This window comes from Rhodnius prolixus, unplaced genomic scaffold, assembly GCF_049639745.1.
Source record: "Rhodnius prolixus isolate KJV_2025 unplaced genomic scaffold, Rpr scaffold_5, whole genome shotgun sequence".
Taxonomy (NCBI): domain Eukaryota; kingdom Metazoa; phylum Arthropoda; class Insecta; order Hemiptera; family Reduviidae; genus Rhodnius; species Rhodnius prolixus.
The window spans coordinates 10,948,978-10,966,892 of NW_027411624.1; the positions used below are offsets into that span (position 1 = coordinate 10,948,978).

The 17,915-nt window shown below is 32.9% G+C and overlaps 2 protein-coding genes across 2 annotated transcripts; both read left to right on the top strand.

The window, feature by feature from the left end:
- The first annotated feature begins 4,319 nt into the window (after positions 1–4,319).
- LOC141457911 (uncharacterized) lies at positions 4,320–10,938 on the top strand. The gene is made up of 3 exons (XM_074135295.1): positions 4,320–4,579; positions 6,193–6,348; positions 10,570–10,938. The coding sequence occupies exons 1-3, from the start codon at positions 4,513–4,515 to the stop codon at positions 10,773–10,775; spliced, it is 429 nt and encodes a 142-aa protein (XP_073991396.1). The 5' UTR covers positions 4,320–4,512; the 3' UTR covers positions 10,776–10,938.
- Positions 10,939–13,143: 2,205 nt separating this feature from the next.
- LOC141458440 (uncharacterized) lies at positions 13,144–17,372 on the top strand. The gene is made up of 3 exons (XM_074136409.1): positions 13,144–13,270; positions 15,317–15,529; positions 16,539–17,372. Exons 1-3 carry the CDS (start codon positions 13,210–13,212, stop codon positions 16,709–16,711), a joined length of 447 nt encoding a protein of 148 aa, XP_073992510.1. The 5' UTR covers positions 13,144–13,209; the 3' UTR covers positions 16,712–17,372.
- Positions 17,373–17,915: the final 543 nt, after the last annotated feature.

Sequence of the window (17,915 nt, forward strand, 5' to 3'; positions counted from 1 at the left end):
GGGAATGTTTGAGGAGGGGTAATTGGTGGAAGAAATGATTATCCCTCATTACCGGCACTTCGCTCTTTCAAGAACTTCCTTAAGAGAAAATGGGTGAATAGTTTCATCAACTCAGGATGCTGAAGGATGAGTGATCTAACCTGAAAACGTGGAAGCCTAGAGGCCATTTGGTCAAAGTGCAATATTCCCCATTAGAAAAAAAAAGAAAAGAAGTTTATACGTTTGAATTGCGAGATATGGAGCAAAGAGAAGGTCTTTTTTCTTTTGTACATAAAAGATTTGAGGAAAAATATGTTGTATTTTTATAAAGCAAAGCTAAGGGAGGTAAAAGCAATAATGATTGTAAACAATGATGTCGCTTTAGATAGAGATGTAAATAGCGGAATACTCGTGGGGATGTGAAGCCTTGGATGTTTTGTGCCAGTGCGTCTGCATGAGCTACACGACAGGATCTGGATAGTTATCTATTTAGAGTGTAATAGAATCGGGCCGGGAGAACAGGGGAGGATCATTGGTCTCCATACACATATCCTTGGACTTATCATCATACTCATCGTGTAATATTATCTACCCACTGTACCAGTATTTAGCTCATCAAACTCTAACGCTTGCCTTACATAAAATATGTATTAAAAATGGCAAATTAGGTGTAAGCAACCAGTACAAAATAAATATCATTAGAAACGTATTAAACGCTGGGAATTCTTCGTATGATTGCCAAAGTTAAACGTTTTATTTTTTACTATAGAACACAACTAAAAACCTAATATAAAATTTGAGCTTTGTGTGCTTTTTTTAAAGACATGTTATCTCTTTCTTACATATATTTACCATTTTTACTGAACCAATTTCCTTAATTCCGAAATATTTACATGATGCAGAACTTCTTTTTACTTGAAATAGTAGAAGAAACTAAAATAATAATTGTTGGATATTAAAGTACAAACAAAGAAATTAATGAGTTCAATTTAAATATTTAAAAAAATTTAAGAGTGACGGGCTCAAGGACAAAACTATTTCTAATGTACTTACCTCGTTCTAATAAAAAATCTAATGTGGCTGAATTTATATGTAGCAACTTTATATGTATAAAGTTTATATATGTACATATATATGTAGCTGATGTGACAACACAAAATCTTTGTCTAAAATGGTCAAACAACAAGCAATTATTCAGCAGAGCTGTTCGGTAAATGACTGGCAAATTATAATATCTAATTGGAAACATCATCTTCTAGATGAATTTACCCAAATCAAAATATTTTCAGTAAGACCTTTCAGGTCTAATTTTAGCTAATATTGAATATTCAATTACAGTAAGCAAAAATAAATATATTGCACGTTTAAAAAGAAGACCATTAACAGGAATTCGCTAGGTGATAGAGTAATCCCTCACAACTTAGTCTCACAAAATTGTTCTATTAGAAGAGATTTTAAATAGTTTCTGGAATCTGGGAAAACAATTACTTTTATGAAGAGTTTTAAGGTATTGGGCTAACTTCAGTGTTATCTTGTACATACCGACGAACTAATTAACTTTATATTTTTATCTCCTTTCAGATAACTTATTTGTTGGAAACTTGAAGATAGAAAATAAAATGTAATTAGATGACCCAATTTTACTAGTTAATTTACACCTTATTCAAAATATATTTAAAAAAAAAAGAATATCTCTAAAACGCACTTCTACAAGAAAAAAAAACGGTTAATTGCTGGACAATAGTAGATGGGTGGGTGTGATTACTTTCTTATTCAACTCATATTACCTTGACATGAGTTTAGTCATAATGAAAGATAACTAGACAAATTAATCCACAGATTACACAATATGATTTTTAAAAGATTATTTGTAAAAGAATAAATTTATTCTTTAAATAAGTTTATTGTATGAGCGTAAAGTATCGAATCAGTCAATGTTAAATGTTATTCAACTAGTTAAATTCATCAAATGTTTTAGCAGAATAATTTATTTGCTCACCTAATCTGTAAAGCTGCATTTTCTAAGAGGTACTTAAAACTTTTTGAAATATATGTACATTCGTCCAAAAATTACATAAAGACAGCTTTTAAGGGGTCGTTGCTCTAAAATCTACTGATAATTGAATGGTGTATTTTGCAAATAACACATGGGATGTCCATGGTCTCCAAATCTTTAAAGCGCTTTTCCTAAATTACTAGTCAATTTTAGAAAGTTGATTCATAAATGTTTCCAATTCTACAATACATCTTAACCATTCATTTCTGTTAGACTAACAATGAAAAATTTCTGCACTACAAAGAAAGCAATGAAGATATAAATGGAAAACTAAAAGAATTTTGGTCATTTGACACACCGTGAATGTAATGCTCATATTCATAAGGGAATCTCTGAAAATTAAAAAACTTAACTATCCATAAAATGAAAGTGTTTACAACAATACATGTCTAATTGTGATTTATAATCATTTTTTTTATATATGGAAACCAAATAGGTCCCTTTACATCATATAGACTTTGGCCTAACTAAACAAAGTATGAGCATTCTAAGACATTCCGTTTCAAAAATATTCACTTCTCAACACACGCTCGTACATTCCAAGCATTTATTTTTTTTCAGAGGCCTTGAAAATAAGTATTCCCTGCAAAACTCAATTACAAAAATTTGATAATATAGTAACATTTTTTCTTATGAGAACGAGAAAAAATACATTTATTTATTTATTATAATTTGCATTCAGGGTCTAGCCTCAAAAGTTTGGCGTAACAGTGTCGAGAAAAAATACAATGTCCGTATAAATTTTAGAAGAGTCGAATCATCCGAAGGGCTATTTAAGTAGAAGAAAAAAAAAACGAATGACATTTATAGGTAATCATGTTTTATTCGGTTAATAAAACTATGTGATTACTAGCGCAGCGCTTCATTCTAGAATAGAATAAAATGATAGAAATCCTACCATCAGCTCAATCTATTGGTTTTAACGCTAACTTCGGACAGAATATTAAGGCTTAACGTATTTATTAAGTTGTGAGAAAACTTGTTAAATTGTGAATAAAATTAAAATTGTAGATTTAAAAAAAAATACTATTTTCTCTGTCTCATATATTTTTTTTTGCTTGAAACAAGTTCAAAAAATATATTTATATTTTTAAAGGAAACTTCTGTCAGAACTGATGATGGTACTATTACAAACTACTTTTTTTTATCGAACTATTTTTTTTATAATTTAATCAATATTTTAATTATGTTTATTTTGAGAGTAATTTTCCTGATTAATTATATTTTAGTATATAAATTTTCTTTCTGGTATGTAAATAGTTGAAGAGATTTGCAATTTATTTATTTAATCAACCCTTAATGCGAGAAAATGTAGAACTGTAAATTCTATTTTAATTTTTTTTTTCTATTGTAAGCTTGTTCTTACCGTTTTATTCCACATTAATAATTTGTAATATAATAAGGTTTTTTGGGGATAAATAGTAGAACTGCTCTTAAACTTTTCTTTTTGAATGTGTCTCCCGGCCCCAACACACTTTTCAGGGCAACACCATAATCACAGGCTCAGTCCTCGACTTCAGGGACTTCATTAGTAGTAATAATAATTTTAAAAATTAATTGCAAAAAAACTAGGGTATCCTCCAAATATTTAAATAAAAGATCCTTTCAACAACACTACTTAAAAAAGACCTAACAAAACTGTTCTCTCTAAGCGCCATTTTGACCTACAGCCCTAATGGACTTTGAACTTTTTCTAGAATTTACAGAAACCCCTTTGAAATGTAGCTAATTTATCTACAACACCGATTTCTAAGTAGCTTAAAATCTGGCAACCACTCAGGAGACAAAACTTGGCACAGATCTGTAGAGCCACATCAGTACCTCCCATTGTGGCCAAATGCAAGGATGCTTCACTGCACGTTTAATTTAACCATCTATTTTAGAATCATCCGAGTAAATAGAGTAGATTCCTGGTCAGAGTGTTTGAAGCGTGTCCTTCAGAACGTAACGCTGAGGTTCCTGAGTAGATTGAAAAATCCTCTAGGAAAGCAATGTTTAATTTGATTTCAGTCTAAAACTGGGTGACATTACTTGAGGTATGTACTTTTTCTTCAGATAGGCAACATTCCGCACATTATGCAGTGCTTATAATATTGCATGAACACAGGCAATAAATTTAACGCAACTTCCATAAAAAAAAAGTACCGCTTCTTTTAACCTTCTATTTACTATTCGCTTATATTTATTAATAATTAAAAAGTAAAAATAAATAAATTTAATAACGCAATTTTAGATCACTCTGCTATCTAATAGGTCAGACCTCATTTTAATCGCTTGTTTAGAACAATGAATGAATTTGTTAGTAGTTTATCTACAAACTGTAGTTAATAACATTGTAAATTTGGCTTTAAATTCACATATATTTTTTTTGTGGTGTAATGAGTGGTTAAATAATGAGTGTATAATTGCACTAGAAAAATAAGCTAAAAGTTTTAAAATTGTTAGCAAAAATCCATATATACATAAAAAATCTGAAGATGATGAACAGGAAATTAGTTTGGCCAGTAGCGATCCTCTTAATCTGTATTGGTTTCTTTCCAATCGGTGAGTTTTCTACTTTGTAATTTATTGAAACTTGCTTATAATGTTGTTTGATTTAATTATTAATAAATAAAATTTTGTGTTTAACAAAACACATTAACAATGCTTCTAGCTAGTATGGTGTGGATGGATAAAATAACTGTCTATATTATAACTTTTTAATGTACTTTTTGTGGAAATTAGAAGGTATTGTATTATGAATTCAGATATTGATTAAGTGTAAGCTAACGCAAGATTGAGCAATATGTTTAATAGATATACAACTTTGTTGTATTATCCGTAGTAGTACGCATGTTTATTGAATCTCGGACTTTCATCAATCCGGTCAGGGATACAATAAACATGCGTGCAAAGACGGGTAAAATCCAGCACGGTGGACCTAACCACATTTTCAACAGATATACAATTCTTTCCTAAGCGCGCACACATCCATATTTTTTATTATTTTAGATACAACTTATTTACAGTTCACTACGTAACTCCTTTCTCCTTCAATAAAAAGTGTTATCCTTGGTCACAACATCTTCTTGCAGCGACAATTTGAAGAGCCATTTGTATCTAAAAAAATATATTAGAGCACATGTGAGTTTAAAATTCAGACTTCCACTTACAACTTCCTTTAAGGAATTGTGACCAATAAGGTCTCACCATCTTCATACTACACCAAACATTTACCAAGATCACAGTATTTTAGCCAAGGTTATATCACCAGGATCATTCGGCCACAACAAGGTGCGCTCTTAATTGCACCCCAAACATAATTTCCGTAATCGTTCCCTTTGTCATTTTTTCACGAGCAGGCTTATTATCATGAGCAAGACTCATCAACTATGGATGCTCTATAAATCCGTTTTCTTTTTATAATTTTTTTTATTATTATTACCACTGGACGCTGTCTTCAGTCGATAATTTTCAACTAGGTAATTGTGCGTTTATTATTAGGAATCCTTTTATCGTGTGGCAACCGTCTTTTATTCGAAGGGAGGATAGAATTAGAAGTATCTTTAAAAAAAACTTTTGATTGAAATATTCTCATTACTTTTAGGACTTACACTTTTTTTAAAAAAGTATTTTCCCCTCTCCTACATCATAATTAAATTTTTTTTCCCTAAAAATGTATTTCAGAGAAATCCGATATAGATATTTATATAAACAAATTTTGTCGTTATTAAGTAAATTGCAAATAAAAAAAGAAAATCAGAAAACAAATGGCAGAAACACCCATTTTATTTTTAACGGAATTTTAGTAATATGTACACTTAAAACCATTAATTTCTTTGCGAACGTTAGATTGTTAATGTTCTCAAGGAATCTTATTAGTTAAGACCCGAGAATCTCGTACTTTCCCCCCTCCACAAGAAAAAACGAAAAACTAAAAGACCTAAAAGATGCGTTTAAAGCTTTTTGCTTCCAAAAAAAAAAAACCGGACTGAACATCAATAACAAAATACCAAAAACCCAAGTACAAGAAAGATGACTGGATTATGATAAAGGTACTCACTTTTCATCATTATAGCTAGACCATCCATCAATAGAGTTATTTTTTATAGTCGCCATTTGTGAATTTGGGTTTGTATGAGCACATCTCATTTTTATTGTTTTTTTTTTTCCAATAGATGTCTCAGGAATATGGTGCTATCAGTGTAACTCTGCCTACCATGAAGAATGCGCTACTATCAAACCTAACGATACTACTAGCAAGTATTATAAAAGTTGTCATCCCGAGGAAAAGAATGTTACAGAGATGTTTTGTAGAAAGTTAGTACAAAAAAGTAAGTATTTAATAGAAATTTTTTTATTAGAAATTAATTTCATAATGGTTTTACATTCAGGATAATTTTTTTCTCAATTGTGTATGGGTTAACCTTCTTAACCCTCAACGCGACATGTGGACCTTTCTGACCTGGGTGAACTTTAGAGTAATATCCTGCGATATTATAGTATAATGTGGGAGGGATTCATTGCCAGGTAACACTGCTCTAAGGCTCGTAAAACAAAATCATTTATACAAAAGAAACAGAAATTGAATCAAATTTGACCAGGCGTAGTTTCGGTCTGGGCGACTGGGCATCCTCAATTTCTTCTGAAAACGAGTGTTGTTGAGCTCTGACTATCAAAATGCAAAATGCTTCGTTGCGCTCTTTAACCTTTAATGGACCTGACTTGCGATGGGCTGAGTTTCTAGCATTATGTGCGAACCGTAGGCACCAGGCCACTAAATTTAGTAACGTTTGCAAACTGGAAAATTTAGACTCCAGTTCTTCAGGACAGAAGACTGCGATTGACACATTAAGAACCTGAGAGCGAATTTCTGCTCCTACGACAGGGTCAGACAGATTGGCACTCACTTGTCCTAAGGATCATGACGCTGGACTTAATTTCAACCAAGAGGAGTGGAGGAAATTTGAAACCATTGAGAGGCGGATACTTTTTCTAAAATAGCAGCTACTTTATTGCCCACGAATACCTTCCAATGCGGAGGTGGTGTAGCTGTTATCAAAGCGAGGGCAATGGTGTAATCAGAAAAGGCTAGGATGTTTTGAGTAGGTATCTGAGGGAAAAGAAGACTGACTTTATAAAGTATAAGAGCAAGGAGATGAGCGGCGCAAAGCTCCAGACGTAGGAGCGTGACTTGTTCCATTGGAGCCATTTTGGCTTTAGACATGACTAGGCTAATGACAGTTTCCTCAGACTATGACACAAGGTATACCACGGCCGCATAAGCGCGCTCGGACGCGTCAGAGAAACTCATTAAGTATAATTTAGAGGTAGGCACGGACAAGAATCTAGGAATGCGAACTTAGACAATTCTGGCAAGGTGACAGCAAACTGACTCCATTTCTGGACAATTGTTGAAGGCAAAGGGTCATCCCAATCAAAGGAGGCTTGACAGACTGTTCTAAATATTGCACGGGCAAAAACTGTTATTGGGATTAGCCATCATAAGAGATCAAAGACTTTGGCGATCTGACTGGCTAGCTGTTTTTTGGTTTGAACATTGAGGACGGAACATATCAGGAAATGGACTAATCTTGAGAGGGATTCCAACAGAGTCCAAGAATTTTCAATTGTGACTCCTCATCATTTTCTAAGCACCTGAGGACATGGCGGGAAGATGTTTAGGGGGAAATTTGTCTAACAGTTGAGGGTGATAGGATGTCCATTTTCTAAGTTCAATCTGAGCTTGACTCAGTAACTTAATTAATTGATCTCTAGTTTGTAGTGCTACATTTAAAGTGGGACCTCCTCCAAAAATGTCATCGATATATGTACGATCCCTGAGGCTAGGGAAAGAAAAGACTGAGAAGTGAGAGCTAACTTTTGTATCACGCGGCAAGCCAGGTAGGGCGCTGACGTGGTTCCATACGTAACTGTACACAATCGGTATTCTAGCACAGGTTGTCTTGTGTCAAAGCGCCAAAGAATACGGAGAAATACGCAAAGGTCTCGATCTTCAGGGAGATCTTGGAACTGGCGAAACATTTAATGTATATCAGCAGTGAATACCCACTTGTCAACCCTGAACCTAGTTACAACCTTCCAAATGTCGAGCTGCAGCCTGGGTCCAGAGAGCAAGAGCTCGTTCAGGGAAATCAGAGACTGATCATGAGTTTTGGAGCACATTGAAAACAACTCAAATTTTTTCTGGTAGGACATCTGCGTGATGGGGAATTCTAGTACGCAACTGGCCACAAAACTTTCCACACACTGCTGTCCCCTCTCCTTCATCATTTATAGTTTTACAAACAGGGAAATGATGCGCTGTTAGCGCCAACAGACAAATTCTAAGCAGGGGGTCCGAACATTCACGCAAATCCTTTATCTTAATCCTTGCCTCCAACTTCTCCATTGAAACCCCACTTAAAGCACCGAAGATCCTGCGAACCTCTTAGCCAGTCATCATTCTTAATAACATAATAATCAATAGCAATACTTTCTGACCGATATATGTATAAGTAAATTTGTCAATTAAAGGACTTACTAATTGCTAAGTCAAATTTACAATATACGTTTTCAAGCCTAACATTCTTTAATTTCTTCCAAGTAATTGTTCTATATTCTAATTCCATTCCTACATTAGCGTCTTACACAATTTTCTTTTGATGCTCCTTTAAAACGTCGTCATCTAAGAAACGATTCCTGTCAAATTTTTTCCTCTCCTCTAATAACTTGGTGCCATGATAATTCTGGATTTAAGAGCTTATCAGAAAATCTAATCAAACCGTGCAGAGAGTAGGTTCAATTCTAATTCTAGAAATATGGATTTTACATTATAAATATTACCAAATTGTTTTCAAATGATATTGACTTTCATAAAGAATTTGTATAGTCTCGTTAATGAGAAAACATTTACCATTAACTTAATTTTAATAAATAATTGACAAAAACACACCGTAATAAAGCTTATTTATTAAGGGTATCAAGGACATTAACTAGAAAGGAATTAAAGAAAAACAAACTATATCCACAATAAATTGCTACAATCAGAAACTAGAATCAACCATGACCCAGTGACCTCTGATTCGATAAATTCTGTGATTGGTACCAAAAATTCTTTTAATGTTTAATTTTATTATTATTTATTTTTTTATGCATTTTCAATAACAGAGATATTTTTCTAAAAATTTTAATAAAAGAACTTATTTTACAACTCATTATCAAAAGGAAGATATCCATGTTTTGAAGAAACTTGCCAATAATTTTGGCATAATGGAAGATTATTATCTGGTTACCAAATATCACTGCAGCCTGAAGGCTTATTGAACCAGTCCCTCAATGGCCTAATTGGTAAATCTTACAAAAATATAATCACTCATACAAGGTTCAGGATGACCCCACTAGTCTTCATTGCGTTATGATCTTCTCTGGTACCGAAGTGCCAAATGTCTCTTACCACAGTCTTGTGAAAAGCACTTAATCAAATTGTACGTGAGAGGTAATTTCAACTTCTTTCTAGAAAAAGCTATACAAACATAAAAGATTGAATAACCCCATTCTGTGTAAGGAGGCTTAACCTTAACCGTGCCTTGTAAAGAAACCGGTCCAGAGAATAATCTGCTTACTACGGTTTTCTCAGTCTTCATTTTACACAGATTGGGCATTACCTTTTTATTTTGTTAATTCTAGTAGAGGTTTTACAGGGTTTAACATGAGTCTCCATTACTAATGTACCGTTCTCAAGGTTTTTTTAAGTAAAGCCAAGGATAGGTTTTTGCCCAATTAAAGGAATAGATACTTTATACTTGGCTAGCTAATTAGCAACTTTGCCGCTTCTGATGTCAGCCCCCTTAAAAGAACTACTTACTGCCCTAGATAAATCACCTCATGGACTCAGCATTTTCAAAAAAAGGATGAGGTTATTTTACGCGCTGTTAGTGGTTTTAGCTCAGACTAGCTGTTGAGAAAATTAAAATCTCTTAATCTTTCAAGACCTCTCCAAGGTACTTTGCACAAATATTGCTTTTAAAGAGTTAGTGGACTAACTTTCAAAATAACTTTAAATGAGTGTCTCCGGTTTCATTCTAAAGATTTCGGCTCTTAAACCTTTCGGATCCTTTTGGACTGTGAATGCTCCTTCCAGTAATCCGTTAAGTACTTGGTTTCAATGTCACGTAAAATAGATGCTCAAAACTTTATCTTGGGAGAATTTGGTCTCCAGTCATGCACAAAGCGGGACATGGGTCGATCTTCATAAGTCTATCTTAGTAGCTTATATGTCTTCAAAGTCCAGATGAATTCAGACTCGTCTACGCTTGTATATGAGACTCAGGGGAGATAACCCCGAGTAGCACTATTTATGCTGAAGTGCTTCTAAAAACTTCTGCGATCATCATAAATATTAGTCTCGGCACTTTAGAGAGAACTTCTTTGGCATCCTGAAGTTCAGTTTTCGATCACCCGACCACGGACCCGTAGTTAAAATTGTACGAAAAATTGTAAATAAATATCTTGATGTTTAAGCTTTTAAACTAATAGATAACTCTGTCATACAGTACATGATCGTGAAGGACTTATACGAGTGGTCAGAAGTTGTGGCTGGATTTTAGATCCTAGCGAAGACTGTCACAAGGGACGATCTGCAGGACGTGAAGAGATATCATGCCAATGTTTTACGGATGGTTGTAATCCAGCATCAACTATAACAACATCACTATTTACAACTTTTACAACCTTTTTTTTTGTATATATATTTATTTAATACAATAATTTAACAGTGTGACAATTACTATTATTATTTTAATGTATGTAAGGATTTATGTATAAATGAAATATATTAAGTAAAATTTTCACTCTTAATCTTTATTGTAATATTTGTATTTGAATTTGTACTGAAATATAGGACATGTTACTGTTTGGGCAAATATACTGTGAACAAATTTCCTTACCTTATTAAAACTGTCCGATAAGACTAGTTGTTTAAGGGGTTCATCGTCTAAAACTGCACGAAAAAGCGTAACGTTGAAAAACGCCCAACTTTGACAATTTTTTTATTTTTTTATCCATTCAGCTGACTCAGAAAGTAATAAAGTTATACATTTATATTTTTCTTTATTTTTAATTTTTAAATATATTTTAATAAATATAATGCGCGGCAAGACATACAGAAAGGTATTTCGGCAAAGATTGGGCATTACCGATCCTTCTATTTTTTCAAGAAAAACACTTTTTTTCTTGAAAAAATCCCAATCTTCTTACAAAGTACAAATGTGTTGAATCTAACTTAAGGTGCAACTTTTCATTTAGAAATTAAGATACCAAACTTTCCTGTTCAAAAAAAATCTTTGAACTCTCTAGAAATGCCAAATAGCACTAAATTTCTTTTGCGATTTTCTCTGTCGAGTTGAAAACCTTTCTGTTTAGACTGTCCATTTTATTACTCATTGAACTTAGAGAGTCCTTAAACTCAGAAACTATTAAATAACATTGAGTGCTAGTATCTTTTTTCAATTCATCTTTAAACTGAGATAGCAAGTCGATCAATAGTTGATTCTTGTTTTTAATAATTAAATGCCAAACTTGAAGACTCACCAATAGAATTTAGTTCATTAAAAATAAATAAGTTCAGCAACAAAAACCAAATTTAATTACTAATTTAGAAACGAAATACAGCAATTTATCAATTATAAAGGTAAACGTATAAAAAAGGTATATAAAAGTAAATATAAAGGTGTATAAAATAATTATAAAGGTGTAAAGGTGTATAACATACGGAGTCTAGCAGTAGCTCGCGTGGCATCTTTATTTAGATAATTTTATTTAATATATAATTTGTAATCTAGTGGACAATCACCAAATTATTTCCTTTACAAAGAGGGCCGCTGAGGCTCTGTCGCACAAGGGCCTACAAAAACCTGGAGCGGGCCATGGTTACATACTGTGTTGAACTTGATTCCAAATAAAAGTCAATAAACAATTGTAAAAGTTTAAATTACAGCAAAGATACCATAGCTGAAGTTCTTTTTAATCTCAATAATTCGTCTACATAGCAGGGACGGATGTGACGAACGTCCTTCTAAAGAAAAGTGCGAAAGCACTGGAAAAACATTTTTTTCCAGCATAAATAAAAAGTCCAAAGTGATTTATAATCTAAAATTACCATTTACTTGAGAAGTGCAGGATGTTAGATACTATATCGAACTTCTTACAAAATAAAAGTCAATAAACTCTTGAAAAAGTTTGAATTACAGCAAAGTAACCATAGCTGAAGTTCTTTTTAATCTCAAATAACCATTTAATAGAGTGCTGCTCCATCCATTAGCAGTAGTTTATGTAAATAGCGGTATATAGTAGAATGATGAATGTGTGAAGCGAATGTATTTGTAGGTAAGAACGGAGAGTAAGTGATATTCTAGTGATAAGCACCTAGACGATGCTGGCTGTATGGCGGAAGCCAATGCCAAAAAAAGAAAACAAAAAAAAAAAAAAACCATTTAATAGAGAAAGGCTAGATGATACAAACTACATATGTCGTTTTTCCTTCAAAATATATTATCCAAAAACACTGGAAAAAGTCTAAATTCCTGACTAGATATATTAGCTAAAGTAATTTTTAACATCAAACAACTATTTTATAGAACAAGGCTGGATGTTACAAACTAGGTCGTCCTTTTTACAAATCTTAAGTTCAAAAACCATTGGAAAAGGCGAAATGCTGGTCTAGATTCAGGGAAATAACTGATTTTTAATGTCCAATAACTTTATAATTGCGGGGCTGGATGTTATGAACTGTGTCGTCCTTACATCAAAAAATAAGATCTAAAAACGCTGGAAAATGTTTGAAATCTAGCCTAGATACAATGATTAAGGGATTTTTAATTTGAAGTAACCATTTAATAATAACAAGTCATGAAAACCTGTTAAGCAGTTTGGAAAACTTGAAAAATAAAGAAAAGAAAATAAGGAAAATACATTTAATGAGTAATTATTGATTTTTTCATACAAAATCATTTCGTATTGAAGATAATGGCAATGTAATAAAAGGAAGAAAATAGCCAACTGACATTGGTGAGTTCAGTAAGCAGAAGTTAAAGGTTGCTAGCTAAAGTTGAAATGTCACTATGAAATATATATTAGATTTTCAGTCTTCAATTGACTAACGACTTTAGTTGTTGTGGTGTTTTCTTACCGGGAACATGGAAGCAGTCAAAGTATCAATTTGGTTTGTGACCAGCATTATTTCTCTACTACAGCCAAGTAAATCTATATTGTTAAATATTTTTTTGTTTGAGTTACCCATAGAATTCACATTTGTCATGTTTTTATTTTAATAGATTTTTAAATGTTTATAGAAGGCTCTATTTTATGTATTTGACTAAACACTTTATTACAACTTTTTAATTCAAACTGTAAAACAATGAAATTATCCTTAAATTCTTAATAATCCTTAAATAATAATTGCCTTTAATACTAGAAACTTAGTTTAGATGTCCTAATTGCTTCACTATTCCGTTACTGTAGCGGTTTCATACAATGGACTCTATCAAACAAATTTTGCAACTGGCCTCGTTCTTGAAAGGCATTTCCAAACTTTGGGGCAGTACAGATAATTTCTAGGGAGAAACGCAAGTTGTACCAGAAATCCCTTTTTTGGAGTACAAACGAGCTATATAATTATAAATATTAAGTAGATGCTATATTAGGCTACAAAATAGGCAAGGGACTTTAGAAGTAGTTACATTCTTAGAAATTTGCTTGCCTTAATTAACTTTTATGTAATATTAAATTTAAATATATATATGTATATATATTATTTTATTTTATTATTTTTTTAAATTTATTTTGTAATTTACAATCTGTATAAATATATATGTACAATAAGTAAATAGGATGTAAAAAAAAGATGAGCTGAACTGGAGCGGGAAGAGCAGGAGGAGAGAAGCTACCCAGCGGTAGCACTCTCTATGTTTGATAGGGGAATGTGAAGAGGAGAATATGAGCAGGAGAGATGAGAGATAGGAGAATAATGACGTTCAGACAGTAAGGAAGTCGCGGGGCCACTGGCAATTCAGTCGTCGAGGCGTATTGTTAGGGATGTCAGAGGAGGCGAGAGACTGTACAAGAGGATTTGAGCAAGTAGAGAGAGCAGTATGGAATTTTTGATATTTCGTCTTAGCGTGTTGGTCTATGAAGGGAATTTTGAGGTCGCTTTGAAGGGTGAGGTTAGTCACGTAGAAAGGTGCGTCAGCAATCTGTCGGAGGAGTTTTGATTGAAATGTTTGAACAGTCCGTACGTTTGTTGGTTTGGCTGATCCTGTATATATATTAAGCACTTTAAAAATCATAGTATTATGATCCATTAAATTTCTTATTTTTTGATTTCAATAAATTTTTGAGACATTTCTAAGCAGTGCAATAAAAGTCAGTCATGATAAAATTGTTTCGTCATGATGAATATAACTTAAAGCGGAACATACACAATTATACAGAAATGTTTTGCTGTCATATCCTTGCAAAGCAAACATTTGGCCGAATTAGCTACAATAGATCTATGGAAACGATACTGTAAAAACTCATGGCTAGTGATGAGTTTAAAGGATGTTACTTCTGCGGCTCTAGGAGGATTAATGGAAGTCCTTTTTTCGGATCAAGTAGCTTTTCCTTGCAGTGTTTCCCATTTCCCTCATGAAACGTTCCTTTTGTAGCGTTGGTGACTATCCTTTTACATCTATCATTAGTGATAAAGGCGACTCGGACTTAGGTAGTGCAGCCCCAATCCGTTGCAAGAGGTTTTAGGCAGGCCAAACTAAAATGGAATCAGGAAATGAAGAGTTTCTGGGGTGTAATTTCTAGAAGAATAGCTTTAGATCAAAACGAATGAAGATGATCCTGCAATTCACAAATAGAAGCTTGAATGCCGAAGAAGAAAAAAATAAATTAATCCCAAAATAAAGAAAGAAAAGTAAAGCCAATGGTCTCGCGATTTTCTTTCATCTGAAGGGAGTGGTTAATCTAGAGATTACTTAGGGAGTGCCGGGTAACTTCTCCCTGTTTTGGGTGTATAGTTCAGTAGTGTCAGTTGTTGTCGTTGTTACTATCTAGCGCTGGTGTAACTTAACAAATAAATTTTTAAAAACAGTTAATGGAAGCAAGGTAACTTAAGTTCTTTGTTTTTATTTTCATTGCCCAGTATTTCATATATATTTTTAGGAAAGTGGGATGAATTGGATAAATCACAACTCAAATGAACAAAACTTTTATTTTATTACAAGACAACTTGAGGCTATCTTCAAACAATTTCAGGTTCATGTCTGGAGTGCTACCATTGTAGTGGGAAAATCGCCGCCGATTGTCGAGATCCATTTCCACCGGAATCAAATGCAACAGGATTGGTGAACTGCAGTACACTGCGTACCAGAGGACTGAATGTTCTAAACATCTATAATTCATTGTTACAAAATGTTACAGCGTTTAAAGCACTTGGTCCGGAACCGCATGTCTGCTATAAACTCTATGGTAATTTTTCATTGTTTCAATTGCGAAAGATAATTAAAATTTATATAGATAATTAGATCATTACAATTTAGAGCCTGTTTTACTTCTTTCTTCTCTATGACTTCTGAGAGATAAGAGTGGCTCTCTACCACTTCTTTTTCTCAGTGGCTTCCATGAGATAAGCGTACATTCTTTCTTTTTTGACGTTTTATTTTCCCCCACCAGCATTTTTTTTTTTTTTTGCATTCTCCATGAAAGAATCTTGAAATTGACATATATCTTGTTCTTATTTTACTGTGGAGAAAAGACCACAAGCAAAATAATACAGCTAATTATACAATTAATTTTTTTGTTTGTTTTTTAGGTCCATTGGAACAGTCTGTTTTTTAATGTAGTAATTAGTAACAAAAATTTGGTTGCAATCGGTGAGTCTAACGCTGTACTGTCTCCTTGTAAGTTTTTATTTATTAGAGGAACATACAGCGGTTGAAAAAACCTCCTTTCTAAGTTCTATAATTCATATCATGAGTCAACTCCTCAAATACATTCCAATTACAGCATCTTTAGCTTAAGATTTAAGGGTCCTTCACTAATCGTAATCCTCGTGTGCCTTTAACCCTAACGAATATTGTAAAAATTCTTCTTATCGTAACTAAAACCATAATTTAAATAGAACTGATTACCAGGTAGCAACTCTTTCTGAATTTGCTTACTTTAAACGTGATTATTGGTAAGGATCTTCATCAATCTCCCTACATTTGAATACATATTTTTTTGAAATTACTTTTGAATCATTCAGTCCTCTTTCTTTGTAGCTTGTTTATTTTTATTTTTTAAATTGAGTTACTTACTTTTAGCTTGAACAAGGCCAACATTTCCTGATCAACATTGTGATATTTCACTGTATGTTACAATAGTAATTGTAGATAGGAAAAAAAATTACAATCGACCTTTTTGCGAAAGAAAAACATTAAAAGAGTTTAATTTTTAATTCAAAACTCAAGCATTTATCTTATTATTTTCTTTACAGATGGTGAGACGCCGGTACGGGGCTGTTCACGGAGGGATTTCTGCCAGAATTATACCTCTAACATTTGTGAAACATGTGAAACTGATGGCTGTAATCTTGCTCAACATGTTCACAATTGTTCACATCTGTTTTTAGTTTTTTTAATTACAATATATTTATTGCACTTTTATTGATTAACTCCTATTTGAAACTATTTTCTTTAAGTAAGCTGTTATTTTGAAAAATTTTAAAAGTCAATAATAATCACTCACACCTTTATGCAAATATGAGATAGAGGTTTTGGATACAACTTAAATTTTTTAAATTTCTCACTTAAAATATTTTCAATTAATGTTTTTATTAACCCGCTTTTCATTTCACCTAATACTCTGTAATGAATTAATTGTTTGTAAAAAATACAATTTTTTTAGGGTTTATTAGAATGTAGACATCTGAGCAAATTAGTTGTAATGTACAATATTTTCTAATAATGATCACATGGGCGTAGCCAGCTTCCAGTGTAGGAGCGAAAACCAATCATTTTAATCATTTATAGCACTCCGCAGTGAATACAACCAAGTACCAAAGCTATCTGACTCGGAATTTTCCACTCATTCAGGTAGAAAAATAGGTTCTTAATATCGTAGACAAGCCTGTACCAAAGAGTATCCAAAAGTAATTAAAAAGGAATTCCAAATTTTTAAAGATTATATTCTAGATATTCCACTTATGTTATTCTTAAAATGAAGTCTTAATTAATAAATCGTTTTACAAGTAAAATAAAAATACCAACAATGGTTGAGAGCTGTTAAAAACAAAATAATTTTGTAAAATAATATTTATTCTTGATTAAAATACTGTTTTCTTCAATTTCCTCATCAAAAAAGTACTTTGTGTGGTTAAGTCGATGCACACACTTAGCGAAGTCAATTCAGATACCATTGTGTTGTTCTAGGAACGGAATAAGACATTGATGACGCGCTCAAATTATCTTTAGCACATGGAAGCCACGAAGAAGAAACTAGTGGAAGAGAGGTACTGTTCCTTGTGGAAGTCATGGAGAAGCTTTCTTCATATCCTTGCACAGCAAACATTTGGACGAATCAGCTACAATAGATCCATGGAGATCTATTGTATTTCACTTTTTTAAGTGAAAGAGAGTCACTATTACCTTGAGGCATTCGTGGAGAAGATAGAAGTGAAAGAGGCTTCAGAGCACCTATTCTTTTAAAAAAGATAGAACTGGTTTTATATATTGGTAACTGAGGCATTAGAAGCCAACAGTATTGCAGTTAGCCAATCTTAACATACAATTAAGGGACCTAAGGTGTCTCATTCCTTACACTTAACGACCATTCTTTCCTTCAATCAAAGAGTGCTCATATGAGATTTCTTTCT

Coding starts and splice junctions, on each gene's coding strand:
- LOC141457911 (XM_074135295.1), top strand. CDS start 4,513: ATGATGAACAGGAAATTAGTTTGGCCAGTAGCGATCCTCTTAATCTGT. Junction 4,580..6,192: donor TATTGGTTTCTTTCCAATCG/GTGAGTTTTCTA, acceptor TTTTTCCAATAG/ATGTCTCAGGAATATGGTGC. Junction 6,349..10,569: donor TAGAAAGTTAGTACAAAAAA/GTAAGTATTTAA, acceptor TCTGTCATACAG/TACATGATCGTGAAGGACTT.
- LOC141458440 (XM_074136409.1), top strand. CDS start 13,210: ATGGAAGCAGTCAAAGTATCAATTTGGTTTGTGACCAGCATTATTTCT. Junction 13,271..15,316: donor TATTTCTCTACTACAGCCAA/GTAAATCTATAT, acceptor AAACAATTTCAG/GTTCATGTCTGGAGTGCTAC. Junction 15,530..16,538: donor TGTCTGCTATAAACTCTATG/GTAATTTTTCAT, acceptor TTTTCTTTACAG/ATGGTGAGACGCCGGTACGG.